General features: G+C 35.5%; 1 protein-coding gene across 1 annotated transcript in view; it reads right to left on the bottom strand.

Moving 5' to 3' along the window:
• The window catches only part of LOC122787755 (galectin-9B-like), a 562044-nt gene that overhangs the window by 468999 nt on the left and 70268 nt on the right, over nucleotides 1-22777 (bottom strand). Inside the window, exon 2 of the mRNA XM_044054650.1 lies at nucleotides 4471-4559. Coding sequence (XP_043910585.1) covers nucleotides 4471-4559 — 89 coding nt within the window. The remainder of the gene's footprint in view (nucleotides 1-4470; nucleotides 4560-22777) is intronic.

Here is a 22777-nt window from a genome sequence, read left to right as displayed (position 1 = left end):
CCGGAGAACCTCTTGCTGTGAGGCAGCAACGCTAACCGCTGCACCACTGTGGTCGCCCCCTATAGAGTACCGATGGCACTTCTCTAAAAATACCACCTAATAAGGCAAATCTCTCTCTGATGCTGTTATGCAGCCTACACAACAAACTGATCCAATTTGCAAAGGCCATGGTTGCATCAGCCTGTGCCTGCAATACTGCCCTGGACAGCTCTTGTGCAATGGCCATGGAGACAGTCTGTTTGGGTGTAAGGAGGGAATCATGGCATTACCAGACACCAGCACGCTTTACCCTACTATTCTCATGGTCACTGAAGTCACCAGCGCCCACTGTTGCCCTTTGGTGCAGGGAACAAGGGTACACCCTGGTCTGCTGAGTTGGCTAGTTCCACTCATTCAGTGATCATCTGGGACTGAGGGGCTGGTTGCACAGGCAAAAGAGGTGAATCACTGGAAGGGGAGGGTAATACGCCCACCATGGTACTTGTGTCACAAACGGCACCATGATTTGGCTGCCATCATCACCAGGCTCAGATGTTTCCCACACATCAAGCATTTTTACATCCATGCTGGAGGACTCATTCATAGACTCAGCTGTAAAAGCAGACAGAAAGAGAGACACAGATGCACCCTACTGCAGCAAAGCTACTTAGTGATAATATCAGATTCCAGTGCTACAAAGGTTGTAAAACAGCAGAGCATACAAAGACTATAAGCCCAAGTACCCTGCGTAGATTCCCATAGTACCTGAAGTCTTGAAGTGCCTGTGGACATATTATCATACTCAAATGTCAGAGTTTGACTTTGACATGTTGCTCTACATGATCATATGTAAGGGCATATCCACATGGTGGTGGATGAAGTTCCACTCCAATTACAGTCCTCCATAGAGTATGAAAGAACAATCTGTCACCCTAGAAAGATATGCCAGGAATTCCTCTACATTTATGAATGGTGTAGGTGGTTCAATCCACACATGACCATCCTCTCCTGTGCAAGTTTGGTTACTTTGTTGTGGGCATGGTGGAGCATGTTGGTGACCCTACAGCATACCTGTTGTGTTTATTGTGCTCACCAATAGCATTTACATCCACAACAAGCCCATGATACACAGAAGGACCCACCAGATGTATTCATGCAGGGTATGCAGCAGGATATTAGTCTCTGACTGGGAGACATTCTCCATTCTTTTACACTCTTTAGGAGGCATTTCAGTCTGTAAATGTGAACATATACATACAGTAAGTGACTGGATGCTGACAGCTGCTATATCCATAATGCATCTCCCACTCCACCATCCATACCTCTCAACCTCTTAGAGTAAGAAATCTGGAAAAGCCATGAAAAAAGTGGTACAAACAGGGACAATTTTTAAATATTGCTCTTACAAGCTTAGAAAGTTGATAGAATAACAGATTTTGCATTAGCATGAGTTTTCTGAAGGGTATGAAGTCTAAAACTCAAATGTCTATCGTTATTTTCTAGCTTCAATTTTTAATGATTTGGCAATCATTTTCCAGGAAAAAACACATTTTTATGAAAAACAGATGAAAAATATAAGGCAAAAATCTGGACATTCTGTGAAAATCTGTAGAGCTGAGAGGTATGCCACCTCCTATCATGCAGAGGCACATACAACCTCCACAGCTACATGGCAGCTGTCTCTATGCCATAACACTGTCCAGTAAGAGTCATTAATACCTGCCATGGCAGTGTGCGTGGATGGTACTGCATCTGTAAATTTGGTCTATGGAGTACACCCCAACACCATCATATGACCGGTTTCTGCTACGCATATGAATAGATAAACTTGTCTGCACCTGTACCCCGTCTGTTACTCCTGGCAAGCACCACCTGTTACTAATGTCTATGTTCATATTTTGTTTTCTTTCCAAAAATAATGTTTTAAAGAAACAACAGTTATGGAATTCACACTGCCAATGACCAGTGTTGTTTACATCCTGATCTTTGTACATAGGCAACACAACAACAGAGTAGAGGCACACTGCAAGTCATCACTGACTATTTCATATGGAATGTTTTTAATGACTCCTAGGTAACATGGTACATGTTAATGTCAAAAAGACAAATTATACAGGCATGAAAACTTAGGGAGATAAAACCAAAACAAAGATGCTAGCATGGGTAGACCTTCTGAAAAATGTAGGTCTTCAGAGATGTTGTAAACCCTACCATAGCAACAGACATCTGCAACTAATAAGGTAGGAAATTCCAGTTGGTATGAGGTTTGATAAGAACACCTAACAAATAAAGTTCCAACATTTACCTGGGAACCACTAGCAACTGCCTGGCTACAAGTAAAGGCAGACATGGGTGATAAAGTAACAATTACTACTTTTGCTGCAGTGTGTGCTGAACTTTGTTTAAACTATTGGCAACACTGATCTATGTTCTAAGTGCTACTCTAAACTGTGTTGTGTATTAAATAGTTTATTTTAATCAAGAAGTACTCCAGTTATTGTTTATGGCTAATTTAGTGACTTTTTGCAAGTGGAATCAAGATGTTTGTTAGTTGATGGTAGTCCACTTTTCAGACATCATCTCCCTTAGGAAGTGGGATGCTCCGAGACCACTCACTCCCTATGACTTTTGTTGAAAATTATGGTGATGGGGAAAACCATGAAGTTAGCCATTGGTTTGGCTGATCATTCACTATTTGGTTGAAATAGAACAGTAACATTTACGATAGCAACCACTTCTGACTTTGTCATTCTTTGATTCGTCTGTGTACCTGTCATTGTTAAGTACTGCTATCTAGCTGCATCACTGCAATCATTTTTGGGGTAATAAATTTCAGAAGTGCTGTGTTTCCTGGCCAGGGTCTCAGTCGGTACACTCGGTCATTTTTCCATTACAAGCTGCACTTCTGAAGTGCGTAAGCAGGTATGATTAGAATAATGCATTCCCTAACTGCCAACTAAACAAAATCGTAACCCCCAAAATCTTTACAAAACAGAGTCTGTAGATTCATGATTAATGCACCTTTTCTATAGCACACTATGTCACCAGTCACAATACTGAATCAGATTATCTTCCTCTTTAATATTCACATTCCTTAACCTTAACCTCTGTTTCGATTTAGGTCCTTCTTTGAATATAAATCTTTCATCGGATTCTTGTATTCATCTGATAGTAATCCTTACACCTGCACTACCCTAAATTATTCACCTGAATGCTTCACAAAGATATTCTCCTTCTGGAACTTGGGAATTCTATTCCATTTAGCATAAGGTACCTAAACAATTTTCATCACTTTTAATTGCTTATCTCTGATCACTTATTGATGCATTCTTATGCAGGTGCCAGTATAAACAAATACATGTCCCCAGTTTATTCTGATTGTGAATTTATGTTTTTAGATTCAAGAAGGTCAGTTTACCAAGCAAATCTTATTCATCATGTTATATTGGATTGTGTGGATTATTTTATCAATGATCTACAACTGGGTGCAGGTAATGCTGGATTAACCTATGCTTAGTATGGTTTGATCTAGACGGTGAAGCCTAACAGATTAATTAAATAAGCCCGCAGTGGTAAACATGGCATTGTATGTCTGAACTTTTTTATAGTTTTTTTCCATAATCTTCTGTGTCTAGGGATGGCTTTATAAAGTACTGCACGTATGTGGAACGTGTACATGCCCATGCTGACACTTTTTAGCATTCAGAAGTGATCACGTATCCTACTGTTTATGTAAGTAAGCCTGCAGTCTCCAGATATCCTGCTGGTGAGCCTGGAATAATTTTTGAGCAATTTTGTTTAACTTTGAATTTCTTTTCAATTTTTTTTTTCTTCCCTGAGTGGAGGGGAGAATATGGCACCTGTAGCTTGTGTTTTCAACAGCTACAGCTGGCCACACTTATTACTGTAGGTAATGCTGGATTTACAATTGACACACTGATTGCTTTGTGCAATCAGTGTGCATATTTCAGAATATTAATAAATTTTCATTATACAACACTGCTGCTTAAATAATATGGGTATTGTGGTTTGTACTGCTTCAAACTGCATAGCTTCAACTTTAATAGATTAGTTTTTATGTAACAAAGCTGTAGCTGAAAGAATGAGCCTATAGGTCCAATATACCTACATTAGATAAATGGATGAATAAATGAATGCAAGAATGAATAAATAATCAAACAAATCATTTGCATTTCCTTTATACGACTCAGTCATTTCAATGAGCAGTATCACAAGAGGAGTCCAACAGGGAAACCCCTCTAGGAAGAGTGGACAGTTACCATTTTGCTGGCTTCAGATTTTGTGAACCATGGAGCTCTGCAGCATTCCAGATTTTGTGAACCACACAACTGTGTCTAAAGAAATAACTAAACAATACATCAGTAAGAGCAATAATTCTACTACCACAACAATAGAACACTCTATAGCCCTAAGTATGTGCAATAAATCACTGTTACCTTAATGTCAGCAGCACACCGAGATAAACCTTACCTGTCACAGTAGCTGTGGACTTGGCCTTGAACTGCCACCATTTTCCCATCAAAAAGACCACCATGAATAGCACCAGTAAATGGTACTGGCTAAAATGAAAAAAGGAAGCTGGGTTAGATGATCACTAGAAAACAATAAATGATCTGTCATGCCTGTGATCTTCTTTCAAAAGTTCATAGCTTTAGTAATGACTACACTCATCAACCATGGGTGCCAAGTTAGCAAATAAAAGATAGAACTTGAAAATGGAAGTGAAAAGCATCAATAAATCATCTGTTGTAATGCTTAGTTTGCAGAATACAGACCAGCATATATACATTACAATAAATTTATGTCTCTAAATGTCATTGGTTGGTGTGAAACTTCACCTTCCTTTTATACTACTCAGCATTTTTGAGAGTTAAAATGAATGATGTACAGTTTAATGTGGTGAACTTGAGAGATATTCTACTGATACTGGCATAGGTCCAGTCCCACAAGGCTATATCAAGAAGGACACTCACATGGCAATATATCAGAGTCTAATTGGCCTGGCATCAGGGTCTACACTCACTACAACTACTGCAATTGGTCACTGAATGCGCTCCCTTCTACTACAACCTCTGTAGGTAAACCAGTGAACACACCCTCTCCTACAACAGCTATGGGCTTACCACCAAATATGATGTCACAGAGGAACAACTGCAGCTGAGTGGCTGAACATGCTAGATGCAGGTGGATCACTGAAAATATTCACTGCAGAATATGCTGCAGTTCAAGGTGTTACTACAAGCATCAAACCCACCATGGAAAATAAGACAGGGGAGAATATAATATCATGAAGAATGTAACTCACATATGTCCTGTTATGGCTTGGCTGCAGCAGTAGGCAGTCCTCACAGCGACTCTGAATGACCATTATTAACTCTGGATCATTCCTATGGATCCAGTGACCTACTTAATGACTAAACGGTACATCATCCCTAACCACAAACTTCACTTTCAATCAACACAAGATCTAAGTTAGTGAGAGAAGGACTTTACAAAGGAAAAGAGTGCATGTCTGCATTAAAAACATCATGGTATGCAAGCAGATTGCCAAATGCTGTTGCATACATAGCTGTTAAAAATCATTACTTACTCTGACTGAAAAGGGCCACACATGGATGTTAGAATACATCAACAAAATTTAACACAATAAAGGAAATAAAAAAACAAAATGTGATTTACTGTGTGTAAGTGAATAAACTGAATAAGCTATGAAAGCGACAGTCCTTGCTGCTTAAACAAGTGGAAGGCATTTTCTGACAGAGCACTGGTTTACAGTTTATAGTCTCTCCTTAAAAAGAAAAAAAAAGAGAGACTGAGACAGGTACTGCTGGACTAGAGAATGCTAACATGATATGCTTGTAAAACTCAACTGTGCAAGTGCTGTTTTACTGGTATTTATGTCCAGTTCAACTCAGTAAGGTCAGTGCAGTACAGGACTGACCCTTGTTCAACATGCAATGATAGCAGAGTTGGTTATTTAATGTTCAGGAATATAGGGGGGCGCACCTTCTACATGAAATTATAGAAGGGGTCTGCCCACCAAATAAAAATCTGGTTGAACGCCAAGTGCCATTTCCAACAGGTTGTTTAATTTCCTACAGAACTCATTGCTTTGTTTGCACAGTGAACATGTGTTCAGTGTAAGAGTACTCCATGTGTATAAAATGTAGAAGCCAGACAGGTACAGCCTGTTTATTTGTTATCTCCTCTGGCATGGAAGTGAAACTAAGTGCGTAGCATGATGCAGGGAATTTCTGGAATACTGCTTTTTCTCTTCTATAGTGTGAATCTGAAAGTTAATTTCCTGTACTGTTACCCCATAACTATACCAATACGTACTCCTCACAGACTGTTACAGTTTGCCCCTGGTTAGAAAAGGAGAAGTCAACATTATAGCCTCTTGCCTTCTGTAGTGTAAATCTGCAAGTTAATTTCCTGTCTTGTCACCCCATACATGTAGTAATATGTAATCCTCACAGACTGCTGTACTTACCTCTTTGTGAGAGGAAGGGTGTCAACTATGTTCACCCACTGATAACATATCCTGCAAAAGGGCCTGAGGCACACTAGTAACTGGTGTCATCTTCTTCTTTCCAGTTAGGGGTCACGACAGCAGATCACCTGTCTGCTCATGATTGGCAGTGGAGTTTTTACTGTGTCGAGTTGCCAGCCCAGCACCCAACCTTCCACAGAAGGCACACACACACACACACGCACTCACGCCTAGGCTCAATTTAGAGTGCCCAATCCACCTACAGCATGTCCTTGGGATGTGGGAGGAAACCAGAGCACCCAGAGGAAACGCATGCGACCACAGGGAGGACATGCAGTCTCCGCACAGAAGGCACCCCAGCCACAGATCGAACCGAAGAACCTCTTGCTGTGAGGTGGTAACCCTAATCGCTGCACCACCGCGGCCGCCCAACTATTACCTGGTGTCACGATCAGAGCAAAAATGTAGTACAGTAGACTGGGAAAAAGAACAACACCGCACCTGCCATATTAATGCTACCTTCCCTCAAAGTTGGAACCATTATTGGGAACCTCAAAACATTCATAGACAAAGAACTCTCATTTGACCACCAAGTATAAACTACTGTTAGGAATTCCTTCTACCTTGCCCAACCTATTAATAAAGGTATATCCTTTAGGTCCAAATAAGTTATTGTCCCCTTCTGCTCCTACTCTTTAATAATCAAGTCATAATAAAATATAATGTCCCTTTTAGCATATACCTACCCTAACTTGAAAAGCACAATGACTTATGACCAACAAAATCCTGTGCATGAGTATCTTAAGTTACACAGAGAGGCTAAGGGCCTATAATTTTACTGCATATCCTATGGGATCTTATGCTGTAACATCCGTTTGGTCTACAGAGCTATGTAAGACCAACTCTTGCATCATTAAAAAAAGCATAGAATTGCTACTAGTACTTGTTCTATGGCCCTAAACATAACAGAACTCGTTGACAGGTTAAGTATCTCTCTCAATGGTTTCTCTACATATATATATATATTGATGTTGTGGAAAGCTGAGCAAGATTTATGTATTTACTTGTACTTTGCTGGCCTATGATCTATCTAGGCATACCCTCTTCTTCACTGAAGACTTACCCAGAAGGCTTCAGAGAACATAGTCAGTGTGTGTGATACACATAATTACATATTCAGTGATACATAATGTTACATACAAAACAGCAACGGTGCACTGCAGTACATGGAGCAACATAACAGCCTGGTGAACTGTGGCATAATACAACACAATGCATGTAGTGCAAAGACAACAGCACAAGTCAAACAGTCACAGTGACTTGATACTATCAATTTGTTGTATGCAATAAACAATATCAACAGGTACTACAGAATTGCAAACCAGAAAAAAATTGGATTCACTTAGTATTGATTAAATCAATACAATCTAGCGATGGCGTTTTTGCTTTAAACAGGAGGATGGCTGAAAGACTGAAGTAAGACATAAAAGAAATGTACTGGATCAGTACTTGGCTGAAAAATTAATTCAAATGGGGAACCCTATTTTTTAACATATGCATACACAGGGTGTATATTCAAACTTCGAACGCTGAAAAGTTTGAATACAAAAACCACGAATTTGAAAGTTCGAAGTCTGAAAATATTGAAGCCACAGAACATTGAATTCTTTCCCAGGGAAATAATTTGGTGGTCCGTTTCCACGGTTTCACTATTTTTTCCACTGTGGTGCGATCTCAGAGTTGACATATTTAAGTAGGGGTGTGTGTGTGTGGGGGGGGCCCACATTTTAAATAGTTTGTAGTGTTTGGGTAATTCACGTTTTGTGCTGGAACAGCGATTTTTTTTCCCTAGGGGGAAACAAATCACTGTTCTCTGTTCTCAGTCTCAGTCTTCGAGGTTTTACGCTTTCGTGGTTTTGGGATGGATGTTGTGACATTCAAGGTTTTGACACTTCGATGTTATGATATAGACCCCATACACACACACACACACACACACACACATATATATATATATATATATATACACACACACACACACACACACACACACACACACACACACACACACACACACACACACAAACCCAAACGCATGTAATAATATATATATGTGTATATATATATATATATATATATATATATATATATATATATATATATATGCACACACACACACACACACACACACACACACACACACACACACACACACACACACACACACACACACACACACACACACACACACAAGTACAAATATATACACACACCTGTCTCCCTGAAAAAGTTTACTATGACAACAGTCCTCAGAAAGGTGTGGGTTATGCTGCCACCTACTCATTGTGATGCATTTTTCTCAGCTTCATAATTTTCATTCAAACCAACTACCATAGCTCATGGTTAACTCAATCAATAGTCAATCCAGTATCAATTCCCATCAGCAGATCAATAAAGTAACAGCACATTCCAAAAATGTAGAAAAAAAAATCTTTCATTAAACCTATCCACAAATGTGGAAGATATTACTCCATCTCAAACTTTGTTCCTATACCAATTCAATCTCCCCTATCTAAATTTCCTGAAAAATGTAAACAAACTCTTAACTACCTAAACAGCCTATTATTTCCATCTCAGCACTTTGTTTTGTCCAGAACATAATACATATAGTTGTCTTAACCTTCTTTGACACAGTTTGCAGTCAGCTGAATCAAAACTCTCTAGCATCCAAAATATTTTAGACCTCTCAGAAAGTTTTGCCACTGTTTCCTGCAATCTACTATTGGACAAATTTGTCCAACTAAACAATGGTCAAGCCATCTATCAACTTTCTTCACAAGTGTCCATCTCAAAAGGTGACTAGCAGTTATCTGGAAAGATCATCACTCTTCCTTCATTCTCATTACAGTACATGTCCCTTTAGGATACATCTTAAAAGCCATTACTATTTAACATTTTTACCAACAACATTCATAAAACAGCAGATACAGGATAAGTCATTCAATATGCAGATATCTCGACCCTCATATGTTCTGCTAACAGTCCTACTGAGCTCCAAAGACAAACTCAGATCAGCTTTACTAAGCTAGAACATAGGCTGTACAACTCACAGCTGACGCTAAGTGCAAACAAAACCAAAACAATGGCCTTCCATTCCAGTATTTCAAAAATGCATAACAAATCTAAATATTCTCTCAAAACTGGAATAGCTCTGGAACAGGTTATTTACACAAAACTAATAGGAGTAATCACAGACCATTTTCTTAGATTTGTACAATAAATTACTTACATGATTACTAAAACTAAATAAAAACTTCAGATACTAAACAGTCAAACCATATGTCACACAAGAAGCATAGGCACACACAGCCCAGACTCATCTACTCCCTAGCCTGCTACACGTTTCAGGTATGCTTACGCTCAGAAAACAAACTAAATACATTACAGATAAATGTATAATGAAATAGCAAGATTTGTGGTGGAGTGAACCAACAAACCCATCAATGTATAGCTCTCCTGAAACTCAAGTGACTGTGACTACATCTTCCTCTTAAGGACACTCAAATCTCTACTGTGCATTGTATTTATACAAAGCCAACAAATGTCCAGCTATTAAATCACGTTATTACTAAATACTTGCCAAGAAGAGATGCCAGATCTTAGTACCTAAACCAAACAGTAAGCACAAAATCCAATAATCATTTTGGAGACTCTGTATTGTGTCTGCGTTACTCAATTATGAACACCATCACCCCAGATCTTAGAGCTAAATCTAACATGCAGTTGTTTTTTTCAATGAACCTCAAAGATCTAACCACAAGGTAGACCTATAACTGTAACTGCATCAAATGATGTTCAACGACCATAAATAAAAACCTCTCTTGTTTCCTACTGCCATTTCTTAATAACACACAAATAATTAAGTCCTCCCTTCTTTCAGCTTTTCTCTTTCCATCTGTTACCTTTACCTGTAACCTTTAGTTATCCTAACCCAGCATTTAACACTATGTTCCAACTACTCTTATCCCTTTACTACTACATTTCCTCCCACACCATTCTCCTGATATCACCTCTCCAATTTTGCTCACCTTTCAACCCTCTCCCATTTCCTTATTTTTCCCTCCTAATTCACCATAATATCACTATGTTCCAACTACTCTCCCCTTTATTTCCTCTTTTTTCTCCTATCACACTAGTCTCTACACATTCTCTCTCCAACTTAACTCACCTTTCTACCCTTTCCTCATTTTCCCTCCTGTTAAGCTAGGATTTTCTCCTACCTTGTGTAAACTGACACATATTTCCACACTCCCAACTTATTTCAAACATCAGTCACCACTGTAACACATCCTTTTCTCTTCCACTTCTACCCAGATAAGCCTACATTTGCATTAATGCTTGATAATCTGCTTATCTATCTCCTTTTTTAATTTTCACATAATCAAATATTGCAAACCTCATATAAATACATACAGCATATATATAATTTGTAAGTACATTCTTCAAAAAGGAAAAGGGAAATTCTGGGAGGGGTTACAGAAACTTTGTTTTGAAGGAGAAAGCAGTGGAAGTTAGTGTGTGTGAATATACTAGTTTTAGTCAAGACGTAGTTGCTCTTGCAAGACAGCAGTTTGAAGCAGTGGGCTGAGAGCATGGAACAGAAAGTTTCCTGAAGAGGGGAATGGCAACCTCTCTGAATTGGATTTACTCTGTTTACTTGGAAAAGCCATAGGAATTCTACCAGTTACTTCAGGCCTTTTGTAATATGTTGGTGTGCACCTACTTCAGGGACACAGGCACCTGAAGAAATAAGGAAATATTTCTTAATTCTGCAATAGTAAAATGCCTGTGTGTTACTGCTATGTGAGTTTTGCTCTCAGAAATCTCACTAAGACTATAAATATTACTATTTGTTTTTGAAGTGAAACAACTCGTTTCCTGTCTGTGTGAAACATCACCCAGCTCACAGCTTGCAGTCTTTCCTCTGTATGCCAAATTACAAAATTACACTCATTCTTGGGGAAAAATGGGTTCCAGCTAATTGATACTGGAGATTTGTCTTTTTTTTCTCTACAGTGATCTTTTAGTAACTATAGGCCATCAATGAAAATGGATGACAGACATAAGCAATGTAAAGCATTAAATGTGACGAACATGGTGACACTGTGCGATAATCTTTGTTATCTATGCAAGACATCACCACCTATATGATTATAATGAGTGAACTATGTACATGAAAAATGCAATAAAATTCAATGCAAAAATATTATTTAAAGATTGGTACCAAAATGCTCCAAACCACCAAATTTACTGTGAGGGATACCACTATAAATACTACCACTGTCACAATTACTACTGCAAGGACAGAAGACATGGTATCTTGATCTGCATCTTTGTCTCACAGAAGTAATAATAACATGCATGAAGCATATCTTTCAACATCTTTGTTCAAGAAATTTGGACAAATCCAATAATAACTGGGAGACAAAGGCCAAAAAGCAGGGGAACATTTTAAATATTTCTCTAATTACTTAAAAATTAATAGAACTCCATGTTTTGCATCATCGTGTATTTTCTGAACTATACAAATTCTGAAGCTCTAATATGTGGCATTACTGACTGACACTAATTTGGTGATTTATGAGAAAAATAAAAAAATTTACAAGAGACAGGTCAAAAATATGAGGCAAAATCACGCACATTTTGCAAAATCAGCTACAGATGACAGGTATGATGTGGTGCTTGATCTTAAGAAATGAACACTCTTGCGTTGTACTATGACCAATACCAGACACACCCAAATAGGCTCCATGCACAGGAAAAAAGATTACTGAGTCGTCAGAGATCAAGTACCTTAATCTCAGCCCAGTGTCTCAAACTGCTGTCTTGCAAGAGCAACTACGTCTGGACTAAAACGAATGTATTCACACACAATAACTTCCACAAGGGCCACAGCAGTTCCTGCATTTATGGTAAGTTACTGCAATCATACAAACCATTCTGGTACATTAACGAATTACTGTATACTCTAAAAACTGAGCCAGCTGTGCTCTAATAACTTAATGTGGTACTTACGTATTATTGCAACCACATCACATTGCGAAAAGGAGATGTGGCTCATTTCCAATCCATTCTCCTGCCGAAGTATATTATATACAGCTCGCAAAGATTTGGAAAACTAGTTGGATGTCTGTGTCTGTACTTCATTTGGTGTTATTGGTTTTTAAGTTTAGAATAAAAGGAATGAAACGTAATTGATAACTATCATCATCTGGAATGGACTGGGAACCCGTTATACATGCACAGCTGAGCAGCTTGTGTGATTTATGTTGGATTTCGAGTGACATACTTCCAAAAATTATTAATTAAACAAAGAAACAATATATTGGCTTTGCTATTGGCGGTTTCTATTAATAAAAAAAAAAAAAACACCCTGCAGAACAGTTATCATTAATATGTGGAATGGGATTTGAACAATCTAAAACTTCCCAACGATCCACAGCAGTATGCAAGGTTCACAGTTTTTTAGTACACTTGTTCTTCTTTCTGCTGTTCCCATTAGGGTTCAATTGAGGGATACAGTTAAAGTGCTACCTAATTTATGCATTAGCTGCCCCAGCCAGACACAGCTGGGTTAATATACCCCCACAGTGCCGAATTTTTTTTTTTTCACTAAATATTTTTTTTTTATTATTTCAAATAAGATGTCTTAAACATTACATGAAATAAAGATAAATAACATATTTACAATTCTAAAACATTACTAACTTCAAACCATTATATAACTATTTACATTGGTGTCTATGCAAATAACATTGAAATTCTATATTATATAAAGTTAGAAACATAAGATGATATATCTTCTTTGATATTTTCAAGTATTTCCAGTACTTTCATCCAAGAGTAATAGTAAGAAGTAGATCTTTTAGTTCTGTTCTTCACTGTTAATATTTCCATGTGAGCAACTGCTGTTGTTAAAGTCTCAAATTCCTTGAACGTAGAAGCCTCATTTTCCAGTGTATAGTTATGATTTTACGTGAAATTGCCAATAGTGACCATAGAATTTTAGTGTCTTTTTCTGGTACACAGTTTGGAATAGGAGAGTTGAATAAAATTAAAGACTTTGTTAATTGAAAATTATCATTATAAAAAGTCTGAAAAAATAATTAATGGATTTCCAGTACATATTGAGACATATACATTCATAAAAACATGCTGCCAATCTGCTTTTATCTTTGTATGGCATCTCCAACATTGATCTTCAATAGAATACATTTTGGCTAACCTATGTGGTGTATAGAAACTTCTATGTAGATATCTCCAAGTGAATAATTGCCAGTATTTTGATAATGTAGAAAATTTGGAAGATTTTAGAATATTACTTTTTCTTCTTCAACTGGAGGATGGTTGTTTATTAAAGTATAATAATCCCAGTATGATTTTTCATGATAGTTTTTGTTTTTAACAATTTTATAGATATTAGACAAATAACCTGTACCCTGATAAGGCTGTTTTGTGATAAGAATAAGGTATTCAATGAGTTTTGGAGCTTCATGTCTAACTGAAGGTTGCATTTGTTCTATTTTATTTATAAGAAAATGCCTTAGATTTTGTAAAAACAGCCAATTGTCTTTATTTATATTATAATTATAAATTATCTGTTCCTTTGTTAGAATTTTCCCTTTCTCTATAAGTTGATGCCAAAAGAGTAATGTTTCTTCTTTAAGTATATTTATTTTAGATATTTGGAATGTATCTAGAATATTTGGTGTAAAAGCTATAGGGAAAATAAGAAAAATCCAAGAATTAATATTTGGTATTTTGCTTATATATGTTCTGAACAATGAAAGTGTAGAGCTTACATAGTTTGATGGCAATTTATTAATATTATTTCTTTTCCCTAAAAAATAATCTTTTAGCATCCATATAAGGGGTGATGGTATTACTGTTAAGTTGTCTTGTATGTGATTATAATTGATTTCTATGTAAATCTGCTCATGGGCTTGTTTCCATATAGGTGTGTATGAATTATTTAACCATAGTGTTATGTTTTTAATAACAGATGAGGTAATATATAAATCAATATCCGGTAAATTAATTCCACCATCTTCCCAATCTGGCAAATGTTTATTTAAGGCTATACGGGGTTTATTTGGAAACCATAGAAAATTTAAAATTAGTTTATTGTATCTTTGAATAATATATTTGGGAGGTGGCAATGAAAAATTTTGTATTAAGTATAATATTTTGGGAAATATGTTTATTTTAATAAGATATAATCTGTCTGCTGTTGAAAAGATATATTTATTCCAGTAACCAATTGTTTGTTCTATTTTGTCTAGTATTTTATTATAGTTAAATATTAGAGAATCTGTTAATTCATTGAGTAGATTTATTCCCAGATATAATAATTTACTTTCTGTTACTATATATTTGGAAAATCTTTTGTTTATATTATTTTTTTTTTTTACAATTACAGGGCATAATTTTAGTTTTGTTTTCATTAAATTTTAAGCCTGAAATATTTTGAAATTTATTCATGGAGTTAAATAGAGCATTCAAAGACTCATTTGCTTCTGAGAGAGTTAATAGTATGTCATCAGCAAAGAGTTGGATTTTAAGGTTTAACATTTTATTAATACAAATGCCCTTTATGTTATTGTTTGATCTGATTTGATTTGCAAAGGGTTCTATGAGTAATGCAAATAACAATGGTGATAAAGGGCAACCTTGTTTAGTTCCCTTTTTATTGTTATAGGGCCTGATCTATATGATCCCAGTTTAACATATGCAGTAGATTTTTCATATAGTATTTGGATAAGATTATTAAAATTAGAAGGAAAGTTATATTCTTTTAAAACTAGTGAAAGAAAGTTCCAGTTAACGAATCAAAAGCTTTACTAATATCTAATGAGATTACATTTAAATTTAGGACTTTATGTTTGCTATAATCTATTAATGTTAGTATTCTTTTAATATTATCTGAAGTATTTCTTCCTTTAATAAAACCTGTTTGATCTTTGTGAATTAAGAAAGGAAGAAAGTGTTTGATCCTATCTGCGTATATAGCCATAAACATCTTGTAGTCTATATTGAGTAATGATATTGGCCTATATGAGGAACACTGCTTTTCATCTTTATCTGGTTTGATAATTGGGGATATCAATGAATATTTCCAAGAGGGTGGTATATTCAAATCTTTATTGGCTATATCATATACTTTTAATAATAAAGATATGGCTTGATTGGGTATTAATTTATACATTTCTGGTAGCATATTGTCTGGGCCAGGTGCTTTATTTGTCTTGAGCTTTTTAATTTGTGATTTTAATTCTGTCATATTGATTGGTTTGTTTATAATGTCTATTTGTTCTTGTGTTAATTTAATATGAATATTGTTTTCTAAGTATTTTTTTATATCCTTAGTAGGTGCATCTTGAGTATTTATGGAATTAGCAATGTTAAATTGGAGTCTGAATGCTTCTAAAATATCATTTAGTTCCGTAATTCTTTTGTTAGTATTGGGAATAAATATTTCTTTTATTTGCTTAGATTTAATTATTTTTTTTTTGTTCTATTAGTTAAGTATCTCAGGTGTGCTGAATTAGTAGAGTATGAGTTTATTTTTATCTTTTCTAAGTTAATCATAATCTTATGGTGTAGCAATTCTGTATACTTCTTATTGATTTGTGTAAGTTCTTGAACTTGAGTAGCATTACCCTTTTGTATTTCCAGTTTCAATTTATCTGCTTTGTTTTGTAAGTCTAGCATATCTTTATTCCATAACTTCCTTTTATTTATGTACCAGGATTATATCTTCCCATATGTAACTGCTTTTAATGAATCACAGACATATATTTCTGAAATATCTTCTGTGTAATTTGTTTCTAGAAAGTTTTTGATTGTTTCTTCATAAAATTCTTTGAAATCTCTCAATTTTGTGATATAGGAAGGTATCCTAGTAATGGGATTTGAATAAAATGGTGTAAGCTCTATCTCAAAGACTATGGCATTATGATCAGATAAAGGACAATTTATGATTTTGACTTTGTCAATTTTTGTTATTAGGTCATTGGCAACATATATTCTATCAATTCTAGAGTTAGTTTTATATCTATGAGAATAAAATGTGAAGATTAGTGAGTCTGGTTCTGCAAATTCATTTATATCTTTTAAATACAATGTATCTATAAATTTTGATAGTGCTTTAGAGATGGGTTGTTTTCTTCTTTTGGATTTAGAATCTGTATCTTTTTCATTCATTATACAGTTGAAGTCTCCTGCCAATATCAGGCTACCCTTAGTTAAATGAATTATCTCTTCAAAATGCTGTTTAACTGTTTTTAATCCTAGTCCTGGGATCCAATATAGATTTACTAATGTATAGATTCTCTTATTTAACTCTATTGAAACTAGACAAAACATACCTGATGTATCTTGATGAGTAGTAATTATTTTAGGTGTTATAGTTGAGTTGCGAAGTAGTATAGCTACTCCTCTTTTTTTTGTTTTGTATTGAGAGTTTATTAGTACTGTGTAATTATTAATATTTAAGTTGTTTATATCTCTATCTAATAAGTGTCTCTTGTAAAAAGACTATTTGTGGTTTATGTAAGTTTATGTACTTGAATAGGCTTCTCCTTTTATTACTATTATTTAGACCATTAACATTTATGGATAAACATTTCATTTCCTAGTTTTGAGTTTGTTTTATGTGTGAGTTTATGTAAATATTGTTTATTCTTAGTTCCATCTTGGATACAGTATTCAAAAAGTTTTTCTTGTATGATTTTTGCATGTTTCTGAGTGACACCAAAGTGATAGAATAAAATAAAAAAAAAAAGCAAAGAACTTCCAAACTTGTAATTCTTAACCTTAAAAACCATTCCCTATTGCTATGAGGTAATATACCTCTTCATTTGGTTAGTGAATCTAACCAAACAAACTTTCTACCCTCACAAATAATATTTGGATCAGTTTCTCTTATCCTCTTAGTTTTAAATAAAGATAATTGAATAATATATTAAGATAATCTAATCAGCTAAAATATATACATATATTCTTAACTCATCTTATTGTAATTCAATAATACTTACTTCTAAACAGGTTTCAAAAAGGTACAAATATTTAGATTAAGGTAGTATTTCAAAATAATTTAGGGTATTAATAAACATCATGTTAAAATCTATAACTGTATATTTCATACATCTGTTGAAAACTATTTACTGACATTACTGTATAATACAGTACCATTGTTGTGCAATTGTTTTAGACTACTCAAGTCCGAAACCAGTGTTTAAATTAATATTTGCAAAGTCATATTGGAATAAAAACATGAATAGTTCTGAAACCACATCATATTTCATGTTTAACATAAACTGAAATGCGATACAATGTATAAGTATATTAATATTTCTTTAGTAGACATTAAATATGTTCCTCTGATTGCATTTTCCAACTTTTCAATGACAATTCCCATGGCTGGAGACAACAAGATCACAATTTAGACAGCTCCCTTATCCAAGAGACCACTCGTAATGTTGTTACCTGATTGAGTGTCTTGTTGCCAACACTTCCATCAACCCTCAGAGGGACCCTGCATAATGAAAACTGACACAGTACAGAGGTAAAACTGCAGCACACTTGACCACACCCTCAAAGCAAACATCTATGTATATCACACATCAACTCCCACAGCTTAGACTGACACCCAACCAGTGCGTCTATCTGCTGACAACAAGTACTGGAGATACAATCCTGACCTACTCAACACCAGTAATTCAATCCTATGACTGAACAAAAGTATACTGGAGAACACATCAAAACAATGGAAGCTGCCAAGATTCAAACGACCATGTATGAAAATATTACAGGCCAAAATTCCCAACCCATTTTGCAGCAAAGAGACAAAACATATTCAAACCATGGGGTAACACCTTTACCACGCCAAAAGGTGTCCAAGAAGCTTGTTTTTCCTCCAACATCGGAGGACAGCCACGATGATCCATGCACTGCAAGAGTACCATTTTATCCTGGCAATTGCTTCACGACTGTATATAGAAACATTTAATCCAAATCATTAACTGGCACCACAACAATATTTCTCAGAAAAGTTGTTTTACAGCCAATGACCAGACAGAACGCATCATTGAGAGGATACATTTATCAAATGTCAAGTGCCCCAGCCATTATACAAGTGTCTCCTCAAATCAATCCCCAACGAATCTACTGCCCACCAAACTTGCAGACCAATACTGGCATCCTTTCATGCAGTCACGTTGAAACACAAAAATACAGGTCCGCTGATCAGGAACAACCAGGCTCTCAACTGCCAGACAACACACCCGTCTGCAGAAAGGTCCAAGAATCATAGTTGCATTGTCAAGCATCCTTGTCCACACTAACAGTAACATGATATACCCGCATACACTAGTATTGTGTCATTCTTGATAATGTAAAAAGCCAGGCAATATTATAAGAAGGGTGAAGCCACAGCCAGGCAACATAACAAGAAGAGCACAGCCGCAGTCACCATTCAGATGAGCAAACGGGAACAGCATGAGCCATCTAAGGATGGATAGCCCATTGAGTACCTGCCACAATGCATGCCCATAATGCATGGCAACCCAGTAACAAATTAGGGTGTGGGCTAACCCTCACCCCTTCCACTCAAATCAGATCCAACACAATATGTGTGTAGAACACAGATGCTTCGACAAAGCCCAAAGCCACATGGGATATAAACATTGTATAATTGACACACGGGTCAAATCCACTGTTGTTATGTTACTCATTATAGTTGCCTATACAATCATTGCTTCCACTTTCTCCATCTAGTATACCATACCGCCATCTAAATGTTTGATTTGCCAAATGCACATCCAACCTTCTTGTTGCATCCCACCTGCCCACCCGAGGGCATACCTTGGCAGCAGGACATCAGTAGTATTCTGCAGGAGCACCAGCGTGGGAAATGGCAACCCTCCCCAAAACAAACCTGTCAGTTGCCTGACATTTACTAGTTTCTTTAGAGAATTTGTAAAACAGCAGTGATTTTATTTGCTGATGATTAATTTCTGCTTTTTAAACTCTGCTGTATAAAACATAGTAAGGGATAGCTAAAATGTCTGGAAATCTAAACTGATAGAAAGACAAGCAGATATATGTCCTTATCTATCAAGGTGCTAGAAGACAGCAGTAGCCATAAACTGAAAGTGCTTCAAAAATAAATATCTGTGTATATTTATATGAACCTTTTATATTTATTTATGTTTCCTTAGAAGGAATTTAGGTTTCTGTATCTTTAAATGTGAACCTAGCTTATTTTCTGACTAGACGTCAATTAGAAAGAGTCAGGGGATGGAGTACACAAGTAAATGCGACAAGCAATAAGTAACTCAAGTTTCTAGTGATGTTTGTGGCTGTTAAATTGTCTCGAGAACCAAGCAGGGAAAGGTATGTGTTTTTTCTTTTTTCTTTTCCTCCTCTTATTTGGTGACAAACTCATGTAGTGGCACGCAAGCACTCTAGCTTACGGAGTAGTGTTCACAACTGTCAAACTTTGCATTTTAAACATGCTATGCCTTATTTCTCTACAAAAGAAAAGACAACAGGATATCTAAGCTAGTCACAAGCATCTTTCAACTCCGGATGTCTGGAGCCACAACACACATGACTTATAGCCTCAAAATATCACTTAAAACATATTTTTTCACTGGACTATATCAGTATGTGCATATGGGTCAAAGGCAGAACATCTTTTAAGCTTATTTAAAGTAGTCTTATGATACATCCTAACTGATATACTTCATTTCAAAAGCAACACATTTCTGCCCAGCACTGGGGTTTATCCAAACAGGGACACTTTTAACTTATAAAAAGTAATACTATCAGGGATGTAACTAATAATAAGTTATATAGCAGCCATTACTATACCTATTAAGCAATATAACCATATACTGATTAAAGTATTATAAGTTAATGAAGATTTAATAAAAAGAAGAGAAAAATAAAAACAACAAAACACAAAGAGAGAAAAATAAATAAATAAATAAATAAACTATTTGGGAACATTATTATGCATTGATTACTCTGATTAAGAATATGAAAATAATAGATGGATAATAATGAAAAATAGAGTAATGTTTAAATTATGCTTAGTATATTGATGTGATTTGAGATAAATGTATTTACATTTATGCTAATTTTGACATTTAAAATATAATTGAAAACAGTACCTGTTTTGGTGTAACTTGAAGACAGTAAGAACTTTTCTTTTGTTGTTAGTATTATTATTTAGATTTTTACAGAATATAACATATGTAAGATTTGTCCTTTAGTTTTTTTTTCTTTTGCTCAACAGTTTTCCAATTATTTACTTCAGCATTTCTCTTGTGTACTTATTGTCCAGTCCATAGATTCTTCATGTGTTAGGATGTTGTTGTTGGTAAGGTATTTTATTGCTGAATCTACTGTTTCAAAGATTTTTATTCCATTTGGTAGAAAAACTTTCAGTCTTGCTGGAAATAAAAGATGGACTTTCAGTTGCTTTTCTTCAAGGTTTTTTATTGGTAGAAATTCTTTTCTTTTTGAAACCACCTTTGTAGAATAATCATTGTCAAATCTTATTAATGAATCATTGTATTTGATGGGAGAATTTGCCCAAGCATTTCTTAATATAAGATCTTTATCTTGTGAAGAAAAAAGTCTCACAATTATAGATCTCGGCTTGTTCTTACCCTGAGAAGAAGCATTTCCAGAAGCTGCTAGTGATCTATGCGCCCGTTCTATACCATATGAAAGAGCTTCAGGTATTTTTGTTACATCTGGTATCCAGGTGGTAAGAAAGTTTCATATTGTCCCCTTCAGATTTTTCTGGTAGACCATATATTCTAATATTATTTCTTCTTGTTCGGTTTTCCATATCATCAAGTTTTTCTAGTAAATATGTATTCTGTTGAAGTAAGAATTCAGTTTGTTGTTCTTCTACTTGAACTCTAGTGTCAATGTCACTTAATGACTGTTCAATAAGTGATATCTGTCCTTTCTGCTGTGTAAACATTTCTTGAAGCTGTTCCAGTTGTTGTGAGCACTTTTCTTTAAAATTATCTATTTTATTGTCCATCTTGTCGATTTTTATTGTAAGTTCCTGTATATTTGTAATGAGAGACTGCAGGTCTTTTTTGAGAGAAGAGTCTTGTGCTGTATTCCTTAGATGACTCATGCTGTAAAGCTGATATTGGTGCTGATTTTCCAGTAATTAATTTGACAGGAATTATTCAAGTTCTGACAATAAAATTTTTCTTATAGATGCTCAGAGTTATTAGAAATAAGTTAGTAATAAAAATTTCTTCAAATTAAATATTATTTTGTAAAATTCCTGTCAGGAATTGTATTGAGGTAAGAGAGCTGAAATGAAGTGCAGCTATCAGTTCAGCATCCTAGCCACGCCCCCCAGTGCCGAATTTTTAATGGTGCATCCCATCATCTTTTAATCGTGGTTGCTGCTCTATTGTTTCACATATAAAAGGTGATGGTGAATGTCTAATTGAAATATACATTTAAAAAAATAAAGTGCAATAAACAACTACAGCATACCTATACCTTATTCCGTGGCGACATTTTCATATGGGTATCTCACTGAAATAGAATACCCCCACCACAAATTGCTACATAACTGCAGTCTGAATCATGTTTATATAATGTGGTTGCAATAATACACAAGTACCCTTAAGGTAGTTATTGCTACACAAGCCAACAGTTCAAATTCACCCATTCTGTCCAGTTACATGCAAATAAAATAATAAGCCACAAGCTTTTGAATAAAATTATAAGCCACTGGCTTTTGAGAGCCAATAATGTAATTCTTTACATAAATAAATTATGCATTGCAGTCTGAAAATTAAATGTACAGAAAAATGAAACTGCATAGAGAAATATAAAATACATTTAAGAATGAACAGATGCAATTAGAAAAGCATTAGCAGTTAGATTAGGTTGACACATGTACTAAATGGAAATCACTGGAATCAACTATTTCTACCTTTAAGACCATTTGGCTGGCACAAAAGCTTAAAGGCCACATCTCTTTTTCTGGAATCAAGCTGTTAAATGAATGATGTACAGCCTATGAAAAAAGTTTATGAAGTCTGTGTAGCATTTCCAGGGAAAGGTATCAACTGGCTCACTAACTAACTACTACTGAATTTAAATGGTCTCAAAGGAGACAGACTCACTTCACTGGCAGAAATCTGGAAGGATGCCTTGGAATGAGTTATCCTTTGG

The sequence above is a fragment of the Protopterus annectens genome, chromosome 13.part0, assembly GCF_019279795.1.
Source record: "Protopterus annectens isolate FY-2018-M chromosome 13.part0, PAN1.0, whole genome shotgun sequence".
Lineage (NCBI taxonomy): Eukaryota > Metazoa > Chordata > Ceratodontiformes > Protopteridae > Protopterus > Protopterus annectens.
The sequence above is the reverse complement of the archived record's forward strand: the minus strand, read 5'-3'. Positions and strand labels throughout refer to the sequence as shown.